The following is a 25,150-nucleotide window of genomic DNA, read 5'->3' as shown; positions in this document are numbered from 1 at the left end:
AAGTTGCCAAATTTAACTCATAAACCAAATGGTGCCAATAGAAATCTACTTTAAATGGCCAGATATTTTTTAGCTTAATATAGAGGGAAGGAATTCAGAGACTTCAGGAATTCTTAATCGGAACAGTTAGACACAACTTGCCCATTTTCTTCCTGACCACATCCCAGAATAGACCCCTAAAAACTCTCTCTTCCTCCTTGCTGCAAGATAGCAGATTGGCATATCTCTAATGAAACTGATGAGAAGCTGAGTTATTAGCTATGACCACCTTAAAAGCATACAACTCTGGACTTAGAAGTCTAAAATTTATATCATTTATTGCAAGCATCTCAATCTGTTGGTCATTTACAGCAACTGAGATATTCATGTAATTCTCCAAGAATCTCATAAACTAAGATACTTGAAGATTTCTTTCTCCTGTATTTGATGGATCTGACAACCAAAAGACAGGAGACAAATGATTCATTGCAATTAATGTATTTTATGTAATATTTTATATCTCCACCAAGAGCAAGTTGCATATATGGATTCAGTCACTACATGTTTATACTCTGTAAGGTATTCCTCCATTCACAGTTTAACTACATGATGTCAGGATTTTCCATGTTGTCATTCTCTAACATAAATGGTATGGCTTCCATGAACATTTCCAAAGAACAAAAGAAAATACATTGCAATAACCTAGATATATAACCCTCTTAGGCTTCCCCAGTGGCTCAGTAGTAAAGAATCCACCTGCAGTACAGGACGTGGGTTTGATCCCTGGGTCAGGAAGATTTTCTGGAGGAGGAAATGGCAACCCACTGTAGCATTCTTGCCTGAAAAATCCCATGGACAGAGGAGCCTGATGGGCTGCAGTCCATGGGGTTGCAAAGAGTCAGACACAACTGGGTGACTGAGCATGAGCATATAACCTTGGCCAATACTACTAACAATTTAATATTGTAGTTGTAATGAGATATATATATCTAAATACATCAATGTTCTGCTGGTCAAGGTTTTGTCCTTTAAAAATTATACTATAGAAATTAGATATTAAGAGCTAATTGTTCTTTATTTTTCTTTTTAAATTAAAAAAAAATGGAACACATGTCAGTTTGCATTCATTTGTGTTGAAATATTCTTGAATGACATGATTTTACTTGTGACCCTAATAGGACTGAACATTTACTTTACTTCTGGTGCCTTTTTTGGAAAATTGAAAGACTGGGAAGAAGAGAAACATTGAGGGGGGGGATGGATTGCTAAGATCATGACAAGTTTTTCTCTGATTAAAATGTTCCCTATATTTTATTTCTAGGAGAATTAAAGTCCAATAAGTATGAGGCAGGTATTACTTGCTAAATGCTCTGAATAACATTATGCTCCTTACCCTTTATGGAAATGTATTCCAAGATTCTGTCTTCTTTGAAAGTACTGGAAGATTGAAAATGCATCTATTTGACAGACCTGGAGACATTACTGTCTGCTTAAATAAGTTGTCTGCTGCTTAAATTTCCAGATGCAAGAAAAAAGTGTCCTCTGGCAGCCCAGACTGAGTACGAGAATGCAGGAGGAAAACATGATAAGATAGGGAAAAACATGGAGAGAATTTTTGTAACTCAGAAATAAGCTTGTAGACAGTGAGGAGCCTGTTTTACTCCAAAGAAGAATCTAAAATTTGAATTTACATGAGAAGCGTTGGAACATGATTCTCTACACTCTCGCCTTCTGATTGATTTCACTTTTAAAAGCTTAAGGCTTAAAACTAATTAAATTAAAAGCAAGCCAGAGAAAAAAGAGATTGAGATCAAATGCGTCAATATTGCACATCTAAGGATGCTGATCTGTTGCATTATTTTCTGGAGAAAGTTAATGGGAATAAAGCCCTTTGTTTCACTCCATTAGAGAATCCCACAACTAAAGGTTGATAAAATTTGAATTTTTATGTTTGGAAATTATTTTAAAATAATTCAATTGGTGAAAGATAGTATTTTATATTGCCTCATTCAGTGCTTCCTAAAGCATATTTACCTTTGTTTTTCATTTAAACCAAAGAAGTTATGAAACAATTTCAGACTTTCAGATATATGGAACCAAGAGTTACATATTATGGGAAAATATGTGTTATCTCTTATTCCTAAAGAAATCTGTCTTCTCAGCGGGTAAAGGACTGTAATGTTTCTTTTCTTAAATAAGGCTTTGTATGGTCAAGGACCCATAAATGAAATTATATAGTTCTTTTGTTTTTAATACCTCCACAATTTAGTAGAACTTGATAACTATTTAGAGCATTAAATTCTGTTTGGAGTTCTATTCTTACAGAATTAACAAGACATTATGATGTCATTCTAGGAATATAGTGTGATAGGATTCATACAATCAGGACAAATAAGAAAGCCTGTCAAAATCCAAGTGTGAAGGATATGGTCACCATATTGAATAAGGACACGTTTGGTAACTGGAAGACTGTTTTTGGTAATTGGGAGAAAACTTTCTTCAGTCGAAGGTCCTTTAAGGAAACATAGCTGATTTCTTTCCATTTCTCTTTCCTTCCTCCAGGCTTAAAGAACACAAGGATAAATAAGTTCATAAAACTCAGAATGATTGGAAGAGAGAGCTTGCTGGGGCACTCTATGAAATACTGAAAATGGTCTTTCTTTTCCTATTTGTCAAGTCAGTGATTTTCAGAGCCTGTCCTTTTGTATTTATGTTTTCAATACTTCAGTAAGATTTAGCAAGGTGTTTAAAGTTGGGGCTGGGATGGAATACTTCTTGAGAATTTAAGTATTTCACACTCTATGCAGTGATTAGCATCCGCACCCTTGCCCTCACAGAAAATCAGGGAGTTAGTGTATGATGTGTTAAGAATCACCCTTCACACAGCAGAGCGCCTTTGGCTTCCTGCCATGTCGTAAGGTTAAAGAAAGAGGGAATGCCATGATTATTTACAGGACTGCTTTTCCTGTGGGAGATTGTGTTCTAGTTCACCTCAGCTCATTACTGATTCATGGGCTGCTATTTTGGCTAAATGATGATGGAGGAGCAATATTAGGTGAGAGGCTAACAAAACATTCTTCAGGCTTTTCCACCATGCCTCTCCTTGCAGAGTCTTTGCTGTCAACAAAACCCAGTCAGGATAATGCCTCCCTTTCATCCCCTCCATCCATCCCCATGAGTACCTTTAGCCTATTAAAGTTCACCTGTAAAAGAACTGCATTCACTATTCATGTTTCTGCATTTGCACTTTACAAGGTACTCTGCTCTTATTAAGCACCAGTCTATAAATTGTTCCACATATGTGCCTAGAGATTCATTCCTTTTTCTACTGCCCACTGGCAGTTGGCTTTGATTTAGTGGGGAGATATGGACCCCGTCAACATTCCTAGCTCAAGTGGAGTCTTTGACCAGGTGACAAAAATATTTCAACTTTGAAGGCACTTTGGCTGCATCATTAGACCAGTTTGTAATTAGTTTATTGAAAGGTATTGAAACCGTCATTTCTGAAAGTGGACTTAGAGTTATCTTGATAGGTAAGTGTTATTTATTGAGTCTTATCCCTTTAAAAGTAAAGGTGGATTTTTCAAGAGAAATACTTTGAGGTTAATCCCAGCTGACTTCTGAGGTGTTATTTCTCTGAATAATAGAAGCATAGTTGTATTTACTTAAAAACTGTGTTTAGAGCCCAGAAGATAAGGGATTTATTTGCATATCTAGTCTGTGGTACTCATATAGTAGAGATAGAGTAGGAACCATTGGTTTATAGAAACCAGTAACAAGCAACCATTATGCCTGGTGTTAATATGCAAACCCAGCCTTGAATATTCACTGGAAGGAGGGCTGCTGAAGCTGAAGCTCCAATACTTTGGCCACCTGATGTGAAGAAACCACTCATTGGAAAAGACCCTGATGTTGGGAAAGATGCTGGGAAAGAAGGAGAACGGGGTGGTAGAGGATGAGATGGTTAGATGGCATCACTGACTTGACAGACATGAATTTGAGCAAACTTTGGGAGACAGTGGAGGACAGAGGAGCCTGGTGTGCTACCGTCCACGAGGTCACAAAGAATTAGACATGACTTAGCGACTGAACAACGACAAAGTCCAAACTCAATAGAAGAAGAGCATTTTTCTGTTCCACCAAACCCTAGACTAGTTTGGAACTTTAATTCGGTAGCACCAGTCCAACGTATTATATACGGATAGAAAGTTTAAAATAGAGTTACAGACCTACATCTACAGCTGTGTCAACCCTCTACAACATCTGTGCACAAGAATGATTTAATTAGTTTGTATGATCATTTCTCTCTGCTAACAGATGAGCTGGGGGAACATAGATGACAAAGAGAGAAGGCTTACAATATCAAATTATTGCACACAAAAGCATCTTTTTTTTCAGCATCACCTTGATTTATTTTCCTCGTCTTTTTTTTTTCCTCCAATGGAAAAATAATTTCATCAAAAAACAAATATTTCTGCCAAAGTGAAATAATTTCATGTTCTAATGCTTTCTTTTTTTTAAAAAAGTCAACATTGAACTAGGACATGCTCTGACCACCCTCCCCTCATTTTGTTGACTACAATTTTTTAAAAATCCACTGGCAGAAAAAGAGATATTTTCCTCAAATAGGATGATCATATTTTATTGCTGCTTTGTTTAGTAGATATTTTTCTCAATTGGGAAATAAAGTCTAGGTGAAAAAAATTACCTAACAAGAGAAGTAGTTTACATAGTCATAACATTTAAATTGCTGCCAAAAGAAAAAAATGTAAAAAAAAAATGTAATGTAAAATATCACATAACTTCAAAAAACTTACCTCAGTTTTCTATCACTTAACATGTACTATAAGTCAACATTCTAAATAGGATTACAGTCCTCTATTATAAGTCCCTAGTGGTACTATGGTATATTGATACATTTAAAAAAAATGCTACTACAAAATTTTTCTTTTCATTTTGTTTCTGCCTATTGTGTACTTAAGCTATAGATAATTTTTGAATAAAAAGCCTACGGTAGATATAAATGCAATAGTTAACTGATCCTGTTTGCTGATGTCCTTTTCATGGTCCACGGAAGGTGGTGGCTTTTAGTCCAGCATCTTCTCCTGTTTCTTGCCTTCCTTTTTCTTCTTCTTAGATTCTGCTGTGATTAAAATAAAAGAAAGAGAGGAAAAAGTATCACATTAGTAAGCTATGAGAGAGGGAGCCACTTTTATAAATGGCCAGGAATGAAATGATTAAATGCATAGACAAAGTACGTGTGCGTGTGTGTGTGTGTGTGTGTGTGTGCACGTGCTTTTGCCAGAGTGTGCCTATGATAATAGGCAGGAGTAATACAGCTTCCTGTGTGAACACCTGTAAATGCCTGGTTTCATAGTGGTTGCCCCCATTTGATAAACAACATACTGTCTGGGGGTCTCACTTAGAAAATTGAAACACAGCCGGCCTCTCTGAGAGAATACACTGCTCAATGGAGAGCTACCAACGCTCTCCCAGACCCTCACTTCCCACATTGCCTTTCCATGGGACAGGTGATAAGCTTTTTTTTCCTGTTATCATTTTCAAAGTGCTTCTGCTCCTGAGGTATCCTCTCCTGATGTGTCTTCTGTTTATACATTTGGCCACCTAGTCACAGATGAAGGACCACCTCTGAATCTACCAAACATGGAGCTTTGACTCTACAGAGACTCCTAGCCTTGGTGAAGCAAGTAAGATGGACCAACCTGGGCTAAACCAGGTAAGTAAAACTATTAGGATTTAAACCAAAAGACTTCATCCTTTTCCATTCAGTCATCTGTCATTTCCCTTTTCCTAAGCCTAGGAGAAAACAGTATGGAATAGGACATGTCAGCTTTGGTTCCAAAGATGAGAATGGTCAGCATCACCAGGCTAGCGAGTGCAAGGATATTGCTAAGTGTTTTTCAGATATTAAATACTTTCCCCATTCAGTCCACATAGTGGCAGACATGTATGGGTTAGGGGCTGGAGCCAGACTGCTGGAGTTTAAATTCTGACTCTATCACTAAGTTAATGTGAGACTCTGAGAAAGTTGTATATCTGTGAATCAGATTCTTCACTTGTGAATGAGCATACGAATAGTACCACTTCATTGGGTTCATATCCAAATTCGATGAGTTGTATCAGATCCACTGAGAACAGAACATGGGACAATAAAATGGCAATAAAGGTTAGCACTTATTATAAGAACAAGGGGGTGATTGCTCTATAGGATTAATATTCTTTGTCATCACCAAGACGTTTGCACTGAGCAGGTCATTGAATGAGGAATATCAGGACAGAAACAGTGGCCAGTAGGGACTTGTTCATGGGATCACAGGGCACGTGCCCAAGAGGGTCAGAGGTTTATGATGAGAGGGGACATGACCCCAACCACAAGTGGTATACAAAACTCAGCTTATACTTAAGCAGAGCTTGAACTTTTTCCATTCTTATCCTTACCATCTCTTCAGATTGTTCTGAAGTCCATTATATATTAGGCGTAGTAGTATTTCTGTACAAAGTAATTGTCCTGCTGCTGCTAAGTCGCTTCAGTCATGTCTGACTCTGTGCGACCCCAGAGACGGCAGCTCACCAGGCTCCCCCATCCCTGGGATTCTCCAGGCAAGAACACTGGAGTGGGTTGCCATTTCCTCCTCCAATGCATGAAAGTGAAAAGTGAAAGTGAAGTCGTTCAGTTGTGTCCGACTCCTCGCGACCCCATGGACTACAGCCTACCAGGCTCCTCCTTCCATGGGATTTTCGAGGCAAGAGTAACAGAGTGGGGTGCCATTGCCTTCTCCATTGTCCTAAACTTCCTTTATTCAAGCTTCAAGGGTGCAACATACACAATTAGGTCAGGAGTTGCAAAAATGTTGCTGCTCAAAAGTATTCATTTTGTTCACAAACATCCTCAGATTTTTTTTTCCCTCTCCATACTGAAGTAACACTTTTTCACTCTCTCTGTTTCTACTTGTCATTATAATGTCTCTTTTTTGACCTATTATAGGTGAGATGACCAGAACTTCCAAGTTTAAAGATACCTCTAAGGTCAAATAAGGTTTTCTGTTCAGTTTCTGAACAAATAATATCTGAACATTTAATAATCCCCAGTCTTTGGTTGACATTTGAAGTAACAGCTGTATATTAAGATGGTATCCTCAGGGAATAATCTAGGATGACAGCTGAAATATAACTCTTATTTCCCTCGTCTCATTTTCTCCAAATCCCTTACTGGGGAAGCCTCAGTAATTTATAATCCTCTAGCCTCCAGGAGAGGATGTTTGGGGCAACAGTTCACATGTTTTGGCTATCATGTCCCTATTTCAATATGTAAGTAAATGAATCCCACACTCATCAGGTGTTGGTAAAATTTTATTTCATAAAGCTTAAAGTTATTCTGAATATTGGAAACTATTTGATCTAAGTAATGTAGGCAACACTTTGGGAACTGGAATTTCTCCTCAGTTGTCCTTGGTAAAAACAAGAGCACCTCTCTCTGTTACCTGAGCCTGACATTTACTTTATATTCATCAATGAACAACCATTATTGGTTGTTAATGCCATTAAATTTTAATACCACTAAATTGGTATTTAACAACAATTAAATACCAAGAAACTAAGCAATTGCCCATAAAATCTGCACAATATCAATCAATATTTTTAATGCAACTGACAAATAAGTCACCATGGCATTCTTTTGACACACTACACACCTTAAGTCCACTCTGGGTTCAATCTAAATAGGTAAAATGAGGAGTCTTCAGTAAAAGGTAGTGGAAAGAATTTGTATTTGTCTATAGTCAATTTCGGAGAAGGCAATGGCACCCCACTCCAGTACTCTTGCCTGGAAAATCCCATGGAAGGAGGAGCCTGGAAGGCTGCAGTCCATGGGGTCGCTGAGGGTCGGACACGACTGAGCGACTTCACTTTCACTTTTCACTTTCATGCACTGGAGAAGGATATGGCAACCCACTCCAGTGTTCTTGCCTGGAGAATCCCAGGGACGAGGGAGCCTGGTGGGCTGCCGTCTATGGGGTCGCACAGAGTCGGACACGACTGAAGCGACTTAGCAGCATAGTCAATTTGATTTCTCACACTGTGACCTTTATATATATTTAGTGACCTTTGTCACTGCTTATCTCTATGGCCTCAAAAACTGATGAACATCCTCTCTAGCTTTACCCTGTCTGTGTTGTGCTGGGCTGTGCTAAGTCATCTTAGTCTTGTCCGACTCTTGGCAAACCTAGGGACTGTAGCCCACCAGGCTTCTCTGTCCGTGGGATTCTCAGGCAAGAATACTAGAGTGGGTCACCATTCCCTCCTCCAGGACATCTTCCCAACCCAGGGATCCAACCCATGTCTCTTTAAGTGTCCTGCGTTGGCAGGCAGGTTCTCTACCACTAGGTCCACCTGGTAAGCCCCAAAGATCATGGATATGTGGCAGCTATTTTTATGGCTTCAGTCCCTATTTCTCTTGCTACCATCACAGATGCATGTTACATAAAAGACAATAAATCGGTATAGAGAAAAAGTATGTCTGTGGTAGATTTAGCCTGAGGGGGGAGAGAATTTCTCCTCTCGGAGTTATTTCATTCTTTTTAAAAAGTATTAGTTTTCCAGCTTTAAGAGTAATACCTATTTATATAAAAATAAAGAAACATATGGTAAAAAAAAATTACCCATGGTTTCACAATATAGAGATAGCACTTCCAGCAAACAGTTCTATTTATGTTTCCTTTCTGCCAATAAATGTAATATACTTTAAGAACATAATGACAGTTGATAGAATATATTATATGAAAAATTCTGTTATATTAGTTTCCCTGCCATTTCATATACTTTGAGACATGACCAAGTAGCATTCTTTTATGACATCTCTGCCTACTTTTCTTCTTTTGTTGGTCAGTCGGCGTGTTCCCACATGTCCCCATTTTTTGTTATTATAAAGAATGAGGCAATGTGTGTTTTGCAGACAAATCACTGTTTGTTTAAACTTTGCCCTAGTGTACATTACTAACAGAGGATCTACTGGATCAAAGAACACAGTATTTTTAAAGCTCTAGGTATGTACTGGTGTATTTCTTTCTTGAAAGGAAGTACAAATTTAAATTTTTATCAACAACTTATATAAGGCTATCACAGGGATGCTCTAGTGCTCCAGTTATTATGAATCCATCTGCCGATACAGGGAACACAGGTTCGATCCCTGGTTAGTGAAGATGCCACATGCCAGTGGGCAGCTAAGCTCCTGCTCCACAACTATTGAACCTGCGTGCCTAGAGCCCACGCTCTGCAACAAGCCACGGCAATGAGAAGCCATACGCTGCAACGAAGAGTAGCCCCCACTCGCTACAACTAGAGAAAGTCTGCTCAGAGCAATGAAGACCAGGCCCAGCAACAAATAAATAAATAAATACGAATTTTAAAAAAAGAATCGATCACAGCAAACTCCTTCTCAAAAGGCAAATCATCAAACAGGATGCATCGTCTCTTTTCCACCCATCCACAGGTCCTTTTAGGAATAGGATCGTCATGTGGTTAGTACAAGTAAACACCCACTCCCATTTCCATTATTAGGGACACCTAGAAGAAATAAGACTGTAAGTGGGAATTGAAAGAAAGACATCACAGATTTTTTTCTGAAGACTTTGAGAGGAGATGGCATTCTAAGAAGCAGAAGAGTTGAAAATTCTGGAATAAAGTAATCTCATTTTCTTAGCAAAATGTCTTGGTTTGATTTCTTTTTTTCAGATGACCTATGGCATATATAGAAAATGAAAGAAAATTAAGAGATGAAATGATATGAGAGGGGCTTAGATTTTAACTGGGTCAACATCTCTTTGCTACTATTTCAAATAAAATGGCTTTGGGTCATTACACTGATGAGAGGAACTGTTAATTAAAATAGGAAAATATGTTTACCTTCTAAAGAGATAGAATTCCTATAAGAGGAAGCTATGAACTCTCAGAAATGGACACCAAAGCTTTAGAGGTCAAGAGTGCCCATGGACAAGGACAGTGGGTAGTGTGTCACAGAGAGTCCTAAATATAACCTGTGGAGATTCATTCAACAAATCATGAAAACTGAGTGAAGGAAAAGGATCAAGTTACTGTCAACCACGTAAATAAGCCCCAAAGTCTGGATACAACCAACACGTTTGTAACACTTCATGAACCTATTTGAAGGAACTCACCTGTGCTTAAGAATCAGCTGCCTAGTCACCTGGAAATCTCTAATTCCTTCCCAGCTGTGTTTCTGAACTGATAACAAGGCTTGCTGAATTGTAAACATACAGCTCGGTGATCCACCAGGGATCTAGGTACTAGCTGGCTCGGCTTCCCACCATGGCACCGTTCATTGAATTCCCCAATATTTCAGGTTAAATGAGGGTCGTGTCTATCAAGTGGCACAATACAAGAAGAAATTTCTGTATATTTAACAATCAAAAGTATCATCTCTTAGTTTTTAATTCTGATTATTCTCAGATATGGTTCAGTCCAACATCTGTGTAATAATTTGTTTCCTCTTCAATTTCTTATTTTGTAATGTCATGCCATTTCTTCTTTTATGGACTCAATACATTTGTAATACTTCTAGAATTATATATGGAATATATGCGTGCATGCATGCTAACTAGCTTCAGTTGTGTCCAACTCTTTGAGACCCTAATGTCTACTCTATTCATGAGATTCTCCAGGGAAGAATACTGGAGTAGATTGTCATGCCCTCCTCCAGGGGATCTTCCCAAACAAGGAATTGAACCCACATCTCTTGACCACTCCTGCACTGGCAGACAGGCAGATTCTTTACCACTAGCACCACCTGGGAAGCCCGTATGGAATATATACATCCCACTATATATATCCACCTTCATAGGGCTGCTCCTCAGTGATGTGCTAATATCTGCCCTTTCCCTCACTGCCCACCTTCCTTTTGCTCAAGTCTATTTCATAACAACACCAACCACTCTCCTCTCTACTACCTGCCCTTCTACACAAGTTTACTTTTGACATCAAGTACAGTACATTAAAAATAGTATACTTCTGTGTCAAAATGCAGACTAAGCATGTCAGGAACCTTTGAGCAACCTCTGTCTGCCCGCATTCACTTAGGGGTGACTCAACACTTAACTGTGTTGCCTCAAAATAGCAAGTTCAGCTATGAAAGCGTGGTGAGTAATGTGGACTTAACAGAGGGTTTAGTGGAGATGAGGAAATTATTTCATCAACTACCCAGAGCAAGTTTAGTAAATGTCCCTAAGCAGGTCAGCTATTTTCCAAAGCAACTCCCCGTGGATCAGTAAACGAATCTCTTCTCCCTTCACCCAGAGCCTCCTCTTTTCAGCCCCTTTTCCCTCTTATCTCTCTGTTTCCTCCTCCTTGAAGGAAAAAGCTGAGACCACTACTGGCTTCTCCAACCCATCAAGAAAGGAATCCTCTCTAGGATGTGCTTTCTTGGTAGGGTAGAAGCGAGTGTGCTGGGGTCACTCCTAGGTCTGACCTATGCACATGGGTTTACCAGGACAAGAGTCGTCAAGTCAAACCCCTCTTTTAACTCAGCTCATTCATACTGTCCTTATGTATCAGTCACGCCTATTCATGTGTCTGGAAATGTAAAAAAAAAACACTGAAAATGTTTGTGGACTTTTCCTCTGAGAGTCATGAGAGAGAAGAACGATGAAGATAGGAATCAAGAGATACTTCATCTGTATGTCCTTTAATCCAGGGTTTTCTCACTTGTATACAGTTACAGAAGGAAAACAAAAAACTGTGTGTGTTGTGGGTATGTATGTTTGTATTCATATTCAGCTGCTACGTTGTTTTTTTCACCTTTGGCCAAAAAAAGTGTTTAAGTACTGAAGAAAATTCAAGAGAGGCAAATACAGCTAAAGCAAATAAAACTTGGCAAAGAATATGTAATTTTATGTAGGTAGCTTTAAGAATGTTGGCATAATTATGGCCATATATATTTGTGGGCTCAATAGCACGCAATTCTGATACCTGTGTTAGAGACTTGTGTGTGCCTGTGTGTGTGTGTGTGTGTGTGTGTGGTTTGGCAGTCACTGGATGCTGTCATTCTTGGCAATCCTGCCGGCCCTATCTCCATTCCCTACCTACCTTGAAGAACTCTATAAGTCAGCTAGAATAGAGGATATACTTGAATCCACGTGTCTCTGTCTCTTTAACACACACACACATACACAGAAAGACACACACAACCACAGATGGTGGAATGAATGTCTAGGCTGCTTCTGTTCAGCAAAGCATCTGCTCCTTCCTCAGTCCACAGGCCCCTCTCAACACCTTACACTTCTTGACAGTGACCCCCCCACACAGAGTAACTGACCTCTTCTACATCAAAAGCAGAAAGAATACTTCTTTCTAATATGATATTTAAATGTTTAAAACTTTATTTCTGCAATAATGAGGGCATAGGTAGAAAATTTACCTTATTATAAAATGTTATAAATTATATGGTAGCCTAAGTCAGAAATGAAATATATTATTATAAACAATAAGTAGTGCCCACTAAGTACATCATTATTTTTCTATTATCATATCTAATGTTTAATATTTAATGACTGGTGCTATTGGAAACTCAAATTATGATTTATGGAAAAGGGGAAAAGCTTGAACTCTAGAATATTTAAAAACTCAGTAAGTACAGCTCCATGAACCATTTTTAATTCGCTCTTATATTTTTTTGGTTCCTATATATATATGTATACATTATATATGTATACACATTATAAATATATATACATACATTATATATATATGTATGTATATATCAGAATCAGTTGTGATGGGCTGAATTATGTCCCCCTCAAAAATTCCTACTGAATTCCTAACCCCTCAGAGTGTGAACATACTTGGAGACAAAGTTGTTACAGAGGTAAATAGGCTAAAATGAGGTCATTAGAGTGGGCTCTACCCCAGCATGAGTGGTGTCCTTATAGTAAGAGGGAATTTGGACACAGACAACCCCAGGAAGAGGAGAGCGATCTATGAGCTGAGGAAAGCAGTCTGGAACAGGCTCTTCCCTCACAGAACTGAGAGGGAATCAATCCTGCTAAAACCTTGTGAAAAAATTAATTTCTGCTGTTTCAGCCACCCAGCCTGTGGTACTTTGTTATAGCAGACAGTGAACGAATACATCCGTGAACTAGATAACACTAGCTGTCCTTTTTGTATATCCTTCAGATAACCCTCATTAGTTGCAGAAAATATACCTAAGTTTATTGTTATTTTTTTAAATGTCCCCCAGATTTTAATTAACATCATTTGAATATGTGACTTTGATACTGTACACGGTAGGACTGTATGCATATGTGTGGTTTCAAGCTGCTCCAGACATTAATCCATCACTGGTCTCCACACCTCCAGATTTAGAGCAGCTGAGCTGTGTTTCAACAACACTCAATTCCACCCTGCCTCCACGCACCCAATGCTCTGTCTACAGCAGCAGCAAGTAGGTCTGAAGAGACTCTCCTCAACTTCTCTGCTGTTGCTGCTGCTGCTGCTAAGTCGCTTCAGTAGCGTCCAACTCTGTGCGACCCCAGAGACAGCAGCCCACCAGGCTCCCCCGTCCCTGGGATTCTCCAGGCAAGGATACTGGAGTGGGTTGCCATTTACTTCTCCAATGCATGAAAGTGAAAAGTGAAAGTGAAATTGCTCAGTCGTGTCTGACTCTTAGCAACCCCATGGACTGCAGCCCACCAGGCTCCTCCGTCCATGGGATTTTCCAGGCAACTTCTCTACATGTTTTTAAACAGCAGTCTTCATAGCAGCTTAATTTATTACTCTGGTGCATGTCAGCAAAGGTCTGAAAATAAAGCTTTTCTGTAGAATGAAAATCATCCCTGGAATTATTTTCACCTTGCAAGAGCGAGCGCCAAGAATGTGTGAGCCTGTGGTAAACAGCTCTGGGCCCTGCCCTCTGTGTGCCCCAGCAGCAGGACACTGGGAAAATGTTTACCTGCTTCTTGCTCTTTGGATTTCTGATGAGCTCTTCTATAAATACTGCATTTTCCTCTAGAAAAAGTCTTTCTTTCCCCTTGCCTCTTTGAGCTGAGCAACAGCCAGCCTGCTTTGATTTCCCTGTAGGTTGCTGAAGGCTGTGCAATGCGGCAGAGCTGGCTGGAGTCACCGGGAACATGCAGAGCGTCTCTCCACCACTTGTTACCAGGGCACCCACCGGTGCCCTGGATCCTGGGGAAGCACGAGTATTTCAGAGTGGAGAGAAGGTAGCCCCAAAGCCAGCCCTGGGTGGAGCCTGGGAGGCCACCAAGTGTAACGGGGTGCCTGGCACTGCTGTATCTTACTCTGGAGGAAGTCAGCCCCTTTAAGGACCCCCATTGGAGAAAAGTGGCACTAAAAGTTATTATGTGCTCCCATGTGGTTATTATACAAAGAAAAGCTGAGTCAAAAGTATCTGATGCAGCTCAATCGTAAATGACCCCAAACATACTTATACTAATGTTTTAGAGTTCAGCTCAGTACAGTCACTGAGTCGTGTCCAACTCTTTGCAATGACCACCTGGACTGCAGCAGGCCAGGCCTCCCTGTCCATCACCAACTCCCAGAGTTTACTCAAACTCATGTCCATTGAGTCAGTGATGCCATCCAACCATCTCATCCTCAGTTGCGTCCTTCTTCTCCCGCCTTCAATTTTTCCTAGCATCAGGGTCTTTTCCAATGAGTCAGTTCTTCACATCAGGTGGCCAAAGTATTGGAGTTTCAGCTTCAGCATCAATCCTTCCAATGAATAGTCAGGACTGATCTCCTTTAGGATGGACTGGCTGGATCTCCTTGCAGTCTGAGGGACTCTCAAGAGTCTTCTCCAACATCACAGTTCAAAAGCATCAATTCTTCAGTGCTCAGCTTAATTTATAGTCCAACTCTCACATCCATACATAACTACTGGAAAAACAATAGCTTTGACTAGATGGACCTTTGTTGGCAATGTAATGTCTCTGCTTTTTAATATGCTGTCTCAGTTCAGTTCAGTCCCTCAGTCATGTCCGATCTTTGCGACCCCATGAATCGCAGCAGGCCAGGCCTCCCTGTCCATCACCAACTCCTGGAGTTCACTCAAACTCATGTCCATCGAGTCAGTGATGCCATCCAGCCATCTCATCTTCTGTCGTCCCCTTCTCCTCCTGCCCCCAATCCCTCCCATCATCAGGGATCAAGGTCTTTTCTAAGGAGTCAACTCTTCGCATGAGGTGGCCAGAGTATTGGAGTTTCAGCTTTAGCATCAGTCCTTCCAATGAACACCCAGGACTGATCTCCTTTAAGATGGACTGGTTGGATCTCCTTGCAGTCCAAGGGACTCTCAAGAGTCTACTCCAACACCACAGTTCAAAAGCATCAATTCTTCGGCGTTTAGCTTTCTTCACAGTCCAACTCTCATATCTATACATGACCACTGGAAAAACCATACCCTTGACTGTAGGGACCTTCATTGGCAAAGTAATGTCTCTGCTTTTTAATATGCTGTCTAGGTTGGTCATAACTTTCCTTCCAAGGAGCAAGTGCCTTTTAATTTCATGGCTTCAGTCACCATCTGCAGTGATTTTGGAGCCCCCCAAAATAAAGTATGTCACTGTTTCCACTGTTTTCCCCATTTATTTGCCATAAAGTGATGGGACCAGATGCCATGATCTTAGTTTTCTGATGCTGAGTTTTAAGCCAACTTTTTTACTTTCTTTCACTTTCATCAAGAGGCTCTTTAGTTCTTTTTTGCTTTCTGCCATAAGGGTGGACAAAAACCTAAACTATTCAGTTATTTTAGAATACCTAAAGAGATCCCATAGGAAGCAATTTAGGAAGAATTGGTATAATAGAGAAGAACTCTGGACACAGACTCTCTTGACTTCAAGCCTGGCCCTTCACTGGTTAGTGACCTTGTGCATGTTGCAACCTTAGTGTCCTGATTTGTAAAATGCAAACCAAACTCCTTGGGGCTGCTGTGGGGACCAAGTGAGGCAGTGCGTGCCAAGGGCTCAGTATAATGCCTTTCCAGGTTTCCCAGGTGGCTCAGTGGGTAAAAAATCTGCCTGCAAAGCAGGAGACATAAGAGACGTGGGTTCCATCCCTGGGTTGGGAAGATCACCTGGAGGAGGACATGGCAACCCACTCCAGTATTTGTGCCTGGAGAATCCCTTGGACAGAGGAGGCTGGAGGGCTATAGCCCATAGGTTCACAAAGAGTCGGACACGACTGCAGCGACTGAGCACAGACGCACATCATACTCAGTAAACAGCAACTACTCTTGTTACACTCAAGAAATGCTGATGATAATAGCTGTAACCTAAAACTTGAAGCAGAAGTTCTCAATCCAGAAGTTAGAAAGGAAAAATGCAGAAGCTTCAGGGGGAAATAAAAAGAAGGTCCCTCAACCCAGTATCTAATTAGTGCAAACATTGTTCTATTATGCAGCCTTCCTTGATACTAATTATTACATAGCTGTTTTGTGTGTACACAGCTAATGAGCCTCTGAACATGGAATTTACCAAGGGAGATGAAAGCAGATACACAACATGAAGTAAACCCTACAAATATTTATAGCTGCTAGTCCTCACAGCTGTCCTGGCAATTAGAAGCAAAAATTCTTTAATAAGGATGGGAGTAAAATACCCAGGTGACTCTTCTTCCAAGCGAGTGCCCTGTGCTTTAACTGTGATTTCTCTGTACATTTTTGTTGCAGCCAATGAATGAATGGTGTGCTCTAGTGACCCAGAACAGGATAGTTTATTTACTTGGATACATCATTCAGGGAATTCCCTGGTAGCTCAGATAGTAAAGAATCTGCCTGCAGTGCAGGAGACCCAGGTTTGATCCCTGGGTCGGGAAGATCCCCTGGAGACGGAAATGTCAACCCACTCCAGTAGTCTTGCCTGGAAAATCCCTGGACACAGACAAGATGTCCCATCTTGGACAATGGGGTCACAAGAGTCGGACTTGACTTAGCGACTAAACCACCACCACCATTCATTCATCAAGTCAGTACTATTTGTTAAGCTCCTCTCATGGACTAAGGACCTGAGTTGTAGTAACTTGCATAGGTGAATGGGTAGTGGCTCCTGACCTCCAGTGCTTCAGTGTGGGGCAAGGCAGACATGCACTCATTGCAGAGGCAGTAATGAATGTCTTATCACAGGAGCCAGCCCTTAGAGATAAGGCAGTCAATGCAGGCTTGGGCAGGGAAGTCTGCAAGTTCTCATAGGGATCTCCTTTCTAATCCTCAACAAAAACAAGCTCTTTTTGGCCTCAGGACTCTGAACTTCCCCTTGTTTTATTTAAAATGGTAGTATGGCTTTGTTTTCTTGGGCTCAAAAATCACTGCAGATGGTGCCTGCAGCCATGAAATTAAAAGATGCTTTCTCCTTGGAAGAAAAGCTATGACAAACCTAGACAGTGTATCAAAAAGCAGAGATATTACTTTTCAGACAAAGGTCCATATAGTCAAAGCTATGGTTTTTCCAATAATGTATGAATGTGAGAGTTGGACCATAAAGAAGGCTGAGCACTGCAGAATTGATGCTTTTGAATTGTGTTGGAGAAGATTCTTGAGAGTTCCTTGGACTGCAAGGAGATCAAACCAGTCAATCCTATAGGAAATAAATCCTGAATATTCATTGGAAGGACTAATGCTGAAGCTGAAACTCTAATACTTTGGCCACCTGATGGGAAGAACTAACTCATTGGAAAAGACTTTGATGCTGAGAAAGATTGAGGGCAGGAGGAGAAGGGGGTGACAGAGGATGAGATGGTTGCATGGCATCATCGACTCGATGGACATGAGTTTGCACAAGCTCTGGGAGATGGAGAAGGACAGGGAAGCGTGGCGTGCTGCAGTCCATGAGGTCGCTAAGAGTCAGACACAACTGAGCGACTGAACAACAAAACATTGTAGCTAGCTGCTATTTGTCTTCAAGTCCAAGTTCAAAAGTGACCTCTCAAAGGTGCTCTCCCCAGTTACACTGTCTTAGCCCCCTTCTCTCCTGGTCACTCTAACACTTGGCTCTTTAGATATTAAGACCACTTTCTTCAATACGTAGCTCTCATTTTAATTATTAGTTGTTTATTTTGGTCACTATTATCTACCCACTATCACCACTAGAACACAGAAATAAGAGGGAAGGAAACATTTAATATCAGTAGCACCTAAGATGCAATCTGCAAGCTCTTAATAGATTTTATAAATAAATGAATATATTGGAAACTATGTCAAAGGACAGCATGCCTCTCTCAGAGCACTTGGAACTCTCTGCAGTACATTGGGATTTATCTCCTCCTCCTACTGCACTACTGGTCCATATAGGTCATTGTATCCCTGGTGCTGACCTAACCTATAGCACCCACTCCATAAACGTTTGCTGAATAAACAAGCTGGGTTTTATAGAATGAAATGTATAAAGCATAGGAGAAGGGAAACAGGTCAAAAGTTTTTACAATAACAGGTATAGAGAAATGGACATATAACAAATCATGGCCCAGGGATCCATCTGTGGGAGTTTGGTGTGGTTGGGGCGGAGTCTATGATCAATGCCTGGAGCAAGGATCCAGAAGAGCCAAAGTGGATGATGCATGAGCAGCAAGTCCTGCTAAGGAGCCAGGATCTGATTCTGTGCTCATAGAAGTGACACTCAAAGAGGGATTTTAGGAAGAATAAGTGGGTCTGAAATTCATTACTTTTCTTAGATAAGAAATTGAGAGGCCCATATGGAATAGATACAGGGGTAGGAGGTGTATGTAATGCAGGAAATCTAGAGTCAGGCTGCCTTATATTTAAGTCCTGGCTCCTCTGCCTATTATCTGTATCACCTTACACTAGGCATTTAAGTTTTCTAAGCCATAGTTACCATATATGTAAAATTGGGGATGATCACAACTATTTCACAGAGATTTTGTGAATATTCAATGACAATATATGAGCATTTACCCAACTATAATAAAAACCTATCAGGCTCTCAGGCTTCCCTTAGCTCAGCTGGTAGAGAACCTGCCTGTAATGCAGGAGACCCAGTTCAGTTTCTGGGTTGGGAAGATCCCCTGGAGAAGGGATAAACAACCCACTCCAGTATTCTTACCTGGAGAATCCCATGGACAGAGAAGCCTGGCGGGCTATAGTCCATAGGGTCACAGAGTCAGACACGACTGAAGCAACTTAGCACGCACACACCAGGCTCTCACAAAATATTAATTCTAGTCTCTATTGGTGTAAATCACCATAATTCTTTTGCTTGAGAAAGTGCTGAGGGAAACACCCACCTCAAGAAATCCGTTTGGAAGGAAGGAAACATTCTACAAAATACTGCACATTTATCAAAGATTTTTACATAAATTACTTTTATCTATGCAATGTGCTATGAGATATTCATTGTAGATTTTAGTTTCCAGAAGACAAAACAGATATTCCAATAAAAGGTGGGCAGATTTAGATTTTTTCACTTCAAGAACAGTATCATGGATGGGAAATAAAATAGATATTCAAAGATCGCCACAAGCAGAATGAAAAAGAAATGAAAACCTTGAGGCCAAACTGAGTAAGACCGTTTCTCCCTGATCAAAAAGAACAAATTCCCAGGAGTTCTCTTTCTGGTCACATGCAAGGGCAGCAGCCATCGACCCCCCAGGGGTCTCAGAAAGAAGGAAGCCCCTCCCAGACTGGCTGGCACTGGGATTCTGTGCACTGACCTCTCTGAACATGTTCAAAGTCTCTCGGCCTAACAAAGTTCATCCACAGAGTATCGCCATGCTCATTCCCAAGAGACGTCAGAGCCCAAAAAATAGAAAGAAACATTGGGGAGTGTCTTTTATCTTTTAAAGAACTAACCAAAGAATCTATTTAGCAGGAGAGAATTGAGAATGCGGGAAATATAACTTTACTGACCCCCTTTCCCATTTAATGATCAACTGCCAAATGCTATGCTCTGCGCACTGCCGAGTCTCGCACTTAAATGGCTGCTGTGCTTTTGATCTTTAAAGATGAATCGTCAAAGCTGAGAAGCCTAGGAAATCATCCAAAAGAGAGAGAGCAGCAACGTAGCAAAGCTTTTAGAAATAGCCGGGAAGAAATGAAAGGAATCAGGGTTATCGAGAGCAGGGAAACTAGACAAGAACTTGGCACTAGCGGAGTGTACATTGGTGGACAGGATGGCACGAGGGATTAGCGTTGTTGCCTGGACCACCTGTGACACAGCCATCCATCCGTGTGCTCCTCACCCTGCCTCTCCGGGAAACCATTTGTCAATGCCCTCTGTCACACAAACTCGGAAGCAGACACATGCCAAGCTGGCCTGTCGGAATCAAAAGGAGTTTCACATACTTTCTAGTATTTATGTATCTTGTTCATAAAGCAACGAATGATTTCCATGTCAAGGAAAACTCAAGATTCTAGAATGATCCAACATGATCATCGTGCTATATCATTTGTGGCACCTAGGAGGATCTCAGCTTCTCTAGGTGCCTCCCACACAAGTCCCCTCCTCGGCCTCATCTCTGACTCTGCACTCAGGTGATAGCTACCAGCAGCCTGCTCCCCTGGGCTGCACCTGCACCCACAGACGGGCCAGCCTGGAGGACCCCAGCCTCCCCACAGATAGGCCATCCTGCCAGCCTCATTCAGCTGGACCACCTTCTAAGTCTACGGTGAGTCCGTCCTCCAAGGAAACCATGGAGAAACACTCACTACCCTCTGAAGGGTTCTCTGCTCTGATCTTTGTTATAGCACTGTCAACACTTGCTGGCCACATTTCCAATTTCTGCCCTTGCTCAACAGCTCAAATATTCTTGTACATTATTTTCAAACTGAAAAGACCAAAATGACTCAACAAAGAATGACTGGTGGTTCCAATAAGAAAAGACCTCTCTCTATAGTTGCTTCCCTGATAGCTCAGTTGGTAAAGAATCCGCCTGCAATGCAGGAGATACCAGTTCAATTCCTGGGTGGGGAAGTTCTGCTGGAGAAGGGATAGGCTACCCATTCCAGTATTCTTGGGCTTCCCTTGTGGCTCAGCTGGTAAAGAATCCACCTGCAATGTGGGAGACCTGGCTTCAATGGAAGATCCCCTAGAGAAGGGAAAGGCTACCCACTCCAGTATTCTGGCCTGGAGAATTCCATGGACTGTATAGTCCATGGGGTTGCAAAGAGTCAGACATGACTGATGGACTTCCACTTTCTTTCTTTCTCTCTATAGTTGGGTACTCAACTGGTCCAGTATGTTTTGTCTCCTAGAAATGTCATCAGTGCCTCTTCTAGCCCAATAGTAGAGAAGGGTAGGTCTAATGATACACTCCAACACATACTCCCTGGAGGATCACTCACTGAATACCAATTCAAATCCTTTTCAGCTTCTCCTTTGTATTTATAAGCAAAGTTTAGAAAGTTTTAGACATTTTCCAGACCCTCTTGCAGCAGAATTTTATATGTGACCTAGTTTACACCATGCAGGCACTCTTAAATGAGTCTTAGAGCAGAGCAAGCAGAAAATAAGGTCAAATTTGGGGAGACTGGACATTTTGGCAAGAAGAGAGGTAGAAGCGTTTGGCTTTGGGGTACAGGGAGGGTGAAGCTTCCAGTGTCCAGCTCTTAGCATTACATGTGTCAAGCAGTCGGTACTTTGAGCAAGAGGGTCTCTGTTCTATCAGTCACGTATGGTGTGATTAGACATTTCTCCTGGATCTGATGTCTTCTCGGCAATATTGCTGAATCCAAGTCAAATCCTCTGGCCCTTCCGGAGAGTCTGTGAGCTATATAAAACTCTTCAATCAACCCCTTTCTGCTTCACTAGCTAGAATAGATCTTGCTGCAGCTAAAATCTCTTCAACAGACACAGGATTTTCTTAATTAAAAATTTTAATTAATACTCTGAATCTCTTTTCCTAAGAAATTAAAATCTTAAGTGTCCAACACAATGACTCACCAATTTCTCCCTGCCAGATTCTGGCAGCAATTGAGCAAATTCCAGTTATAATCTCTCAGTCAGTCAATGACCCTGCCCAGCGCAATCTGTCCTTACCCCAGGAAAGCTACATTTCAATTCTACATCTTCCCATTCTTAAGTCTGTATAGGATATCAATATTCTCCCTTATTCTGGGTATACAATTCAGAAGTGAATGACTAAAAGCTCTCTTCAGATTAAGTGGGATTCCAACACAAGAGAACCTTTAGATAAGGATCGAAATGTTTCACTGAAACTTCGAACCAAGGCTAGAGTATAGCGTTTGTATAAGATTGCCACAGCAGTAAGAACCACTTCTTTACCTCAAAGGTAATGCTGTGAGAATGAAGCACTATGAATTTTAAGACAATTTTTAACCAAATCAAGTGGGATATTTAGTCATTTGCCAACATTTAGATGGCAATTCTAGATATTAAGCACCTCCTCTCCCCAGGCAAGTCTTTCAGTCTTTTAACCTCATTAATAATCAAGTCACAACGATTATCCCACAAGGAGGATGTTCTCCCATCTTTCCTCAATTTAATGCTGGGTCATCACAGCCTTACAAACATCTTAATATTCCATTCTAAAATTTAAAGAGCATGTTTTTCACACTGAGAATCATGCAGTTTGCATATTAATCCACTACCATTTCTCAAAACAAGAGGCCAGTAACCAAGCAAAAGAGTTTTACAAAACAAGCAGAAAAAAAAAAAAAAAATCCCAGAACTTGATGTTGTGTTTCATGAGAAGGATAATGTTGGAGGAAAGTAAGTATATTCTGGCTATGAGGTCAGTGACTGGGTTAAAAAGACAGACAAATGATGTCAAAAGAGAACAAAGCCTGGAATGATTCTGCTACTAAGCAATAGGGGGACTTGGATGAATCACTGATTTCCTTTGTTCTCATTTGTTACATGAGGGCCCCATCAATCACAGGCAAGGTCCCTGGAAGCTCTACCGTGTAATGAGTCTAGGAATCGGGATTTATCTAATACTGCTAGAGTTTCATGAGTTTATAATCCCTAGCAGCATGTGTGTGTGTGTGCATGTGTGCTCAGTCATGCCTGACTCTGCGACTCCACAGACCATAGCCCGCCAGGCTCCTCTATCCAAGGGATTTTCCAGGCAAGAATACTGGAGTGGGTTGCCATGCCCTTCTCCAGGACCTAGGGGCAACACAGAACAATTGAAAAGGCAGTGGGTCTTCCTAGTCAGCTAACTTTACATTTGAATCTTGGTTTCAACACTTACAAGCTGTGAAACCTCAGGCAAGTTGCTTAAACTCTCTGAACCCTGTGTTTCCTCATATAAAAGCAGGATAAACAAAATGCACTACAAAGTGTTGTTTGATGCTTGAATTAAATGATGAGGAGTACCTATGACAGTGCTTGAGTCAAAATTAGTGGGTCCCCTACCTCCCTGTCTTTTTTATGTGTTTTATAAGCTAAAACACAAGAGAGCATCAATGACTTACTCTTTCCTGAATAAAGGAAGAAACTAATTTATAATTGTATAATTTTTAGAAAAATTTCTTTAAATCATTTCTTTACTACAGCTTCCACCACTCTTTGGTGGATCGGTTTACAAAACATTTTTTTCCTTTTATTAATAGCATTTATTTTATAAATATTTATTCATCACTTACAGTGTGCTGCTCCATGTTCTAAGCAAAAGGGACACAGTGGAGAATAAAATAGACTAAGTCCCCATCCTCCTGGAACTTATATTCTGGGAAATGTCTTTCAGAACAGTTTTGGAAATAATGTTCTAAAAACTATCTTCTTCCATCTGGGCATCATCCCCCACATTACTGTTGGACTTAACAAAGCTCGTGTGTGAGTGCTAAGTCGCTTCAGTCGTGTCCAACTCTTCATGACCCTACAGACTACAGCTCGCCAGACTCCTCTGCCTATGGGGATTCTCCAGGCAAGAATACTGGAGTGGGTTGCCCTGCCCTCCTCCAGGGGATCTTCCTGACCCAGGGATCAAACCTGTGTTTCCTGTGGTTCCTGCACTGCAGGCAGATTCTTTACTGCTGAGCCACCTTTAGAAATCTCATCTTCTCTTATTTCAAAGGAAAATAAACTCATGGAGGTTACCTAATACCCACATGAGATTAAGTAAGAAATCTACAGGGTATGAAAGAGAATATGAATTTAGAGTCAGCCAAGTGTGGACTCTTGTCATTTATTAGAGATGTAGCCCTTGGCAAATAAAGTAACCAGTGTTCTTCAGTATCCTTCATATCAAAATCTACTTGCAAGGATATATGGAATTTTATGAGATAATATATGTAAAACACCTAGAGCAAGGTGAGAGAGTAGAAACAGAACAATACTAATCATAATAGAGATTCTATCTCATTATGACTTGTTTCTCCATTGATTAGAAATAAATGAGCTATCTTAAGGGTAGAAATTGACACAGAGAAAGCTGTAACATCCATTCATGGTTATTTGGAAAAAAAATGGTATAAAAATATATACAACCCACACATGCCACCTGTTACATTTTTACTTAAACCATGAAAAATATGTCATGGAAAGTGTGTGTGAATCCCATTAAGAAAATCTTCTATCTGACAGTCTTCCTAGCTCAACTCATATGGTAAGATTTTCAAAACTACTGATGCTGATTTAGTTGGTCTGGGTTATACCTGGGCACTGGGATCTTTATAAGCTCCCATAGAAAATTGTGTGTGCAGCCCAAGCTGAGAACCTGGTGTGCAAACTGCATTCATAGAACCCTCTGTTGTTGAGAGGGAAAAGATTAGTTTTAGCAAAGGTATGCTATGTACCAAAAGATTGGATCTTAATGACCTATGAGATGCATAACTGGTAGTGTTGTGAAATACAGAACTCACTTCAGGTAAGTCCATTTTCAATTAATTATATACTTTAAATTTTTGACATAAAAAATTAAGTAAAAAAATTTTGACATAAAACAACAGACTGCCTACACACTTGAAATACTGTTACCTCTATTTTTCAAGCCTGAACCAAACTTTTAACCTTCATTATGTATCCCTGGGGCTTCCCTGGTAGCTCAGCGGTTAAAGCATCTGCCTGCAATGCTGGAGACCCAGGTTTGATCCCTGGGTTGGGAAGATCCCCTGGAGAAGGAAATGGCAACCCACTCCAGTATTCTTGCCTGGAGAATCCTATGGATGGAGAAGCCTGGTGGGCTACAGTCCATGGGGTCGAAAAGAGTCAGACAT

General features: G+C 40.7%; 1 protein-coding gene across 4 annotated transcripts in view; it reads right to left on the bottom strand.

Moving 5' to 3' along the window:
- Positions 1 to 461: 461 nt before the first annotated feature.
- PTN (pleiotrophin) overlaps positions 462 to 25,150 on the bottom strand; it is a 113,521-nt gene continuing 88,832 nt past the window's right edge. The window contains exon 5 of one of the 4 annotated variants that reach the window (XM_027538899.1): positions 462 to 5,122. In XM_027538899.1, coding sequence (XP_027394700.1) covers positions 5,067 to 5,122 — 56 coding nt within the window. In that variant the 3' untranslated portion in view covers positions 462 to 5,066. The remainder of the gene's footprint in view (positions 5,123 to 25,150) is intronic. The other 3 variants (XM_027538897.1, XM_027538900.1, XM_027538898.1) reach the window with 3 other exon arrangements.

This window comes from Bos indicus x Bos taurus, chromosome 4 (genome assembly GCF_003369695.1).
Source record: "Bos indicus x Bos taurus breed Angus x Brahman F1 hybrid chromosome 4, Bos_hybrid_MaternalHap_v2.0, whole genome shotgun sequence".
In the NCBI taxonomy this organism is placed as follows: Eukaryota; Metazoa; Chordata; class Mammalia; order Artiodactyla; family Bovidae; genus Bos; species Bos indicus x Bos taurus.
This window is presented reverse-complemented; position numbering and strand designations above follow the sequence as displayed.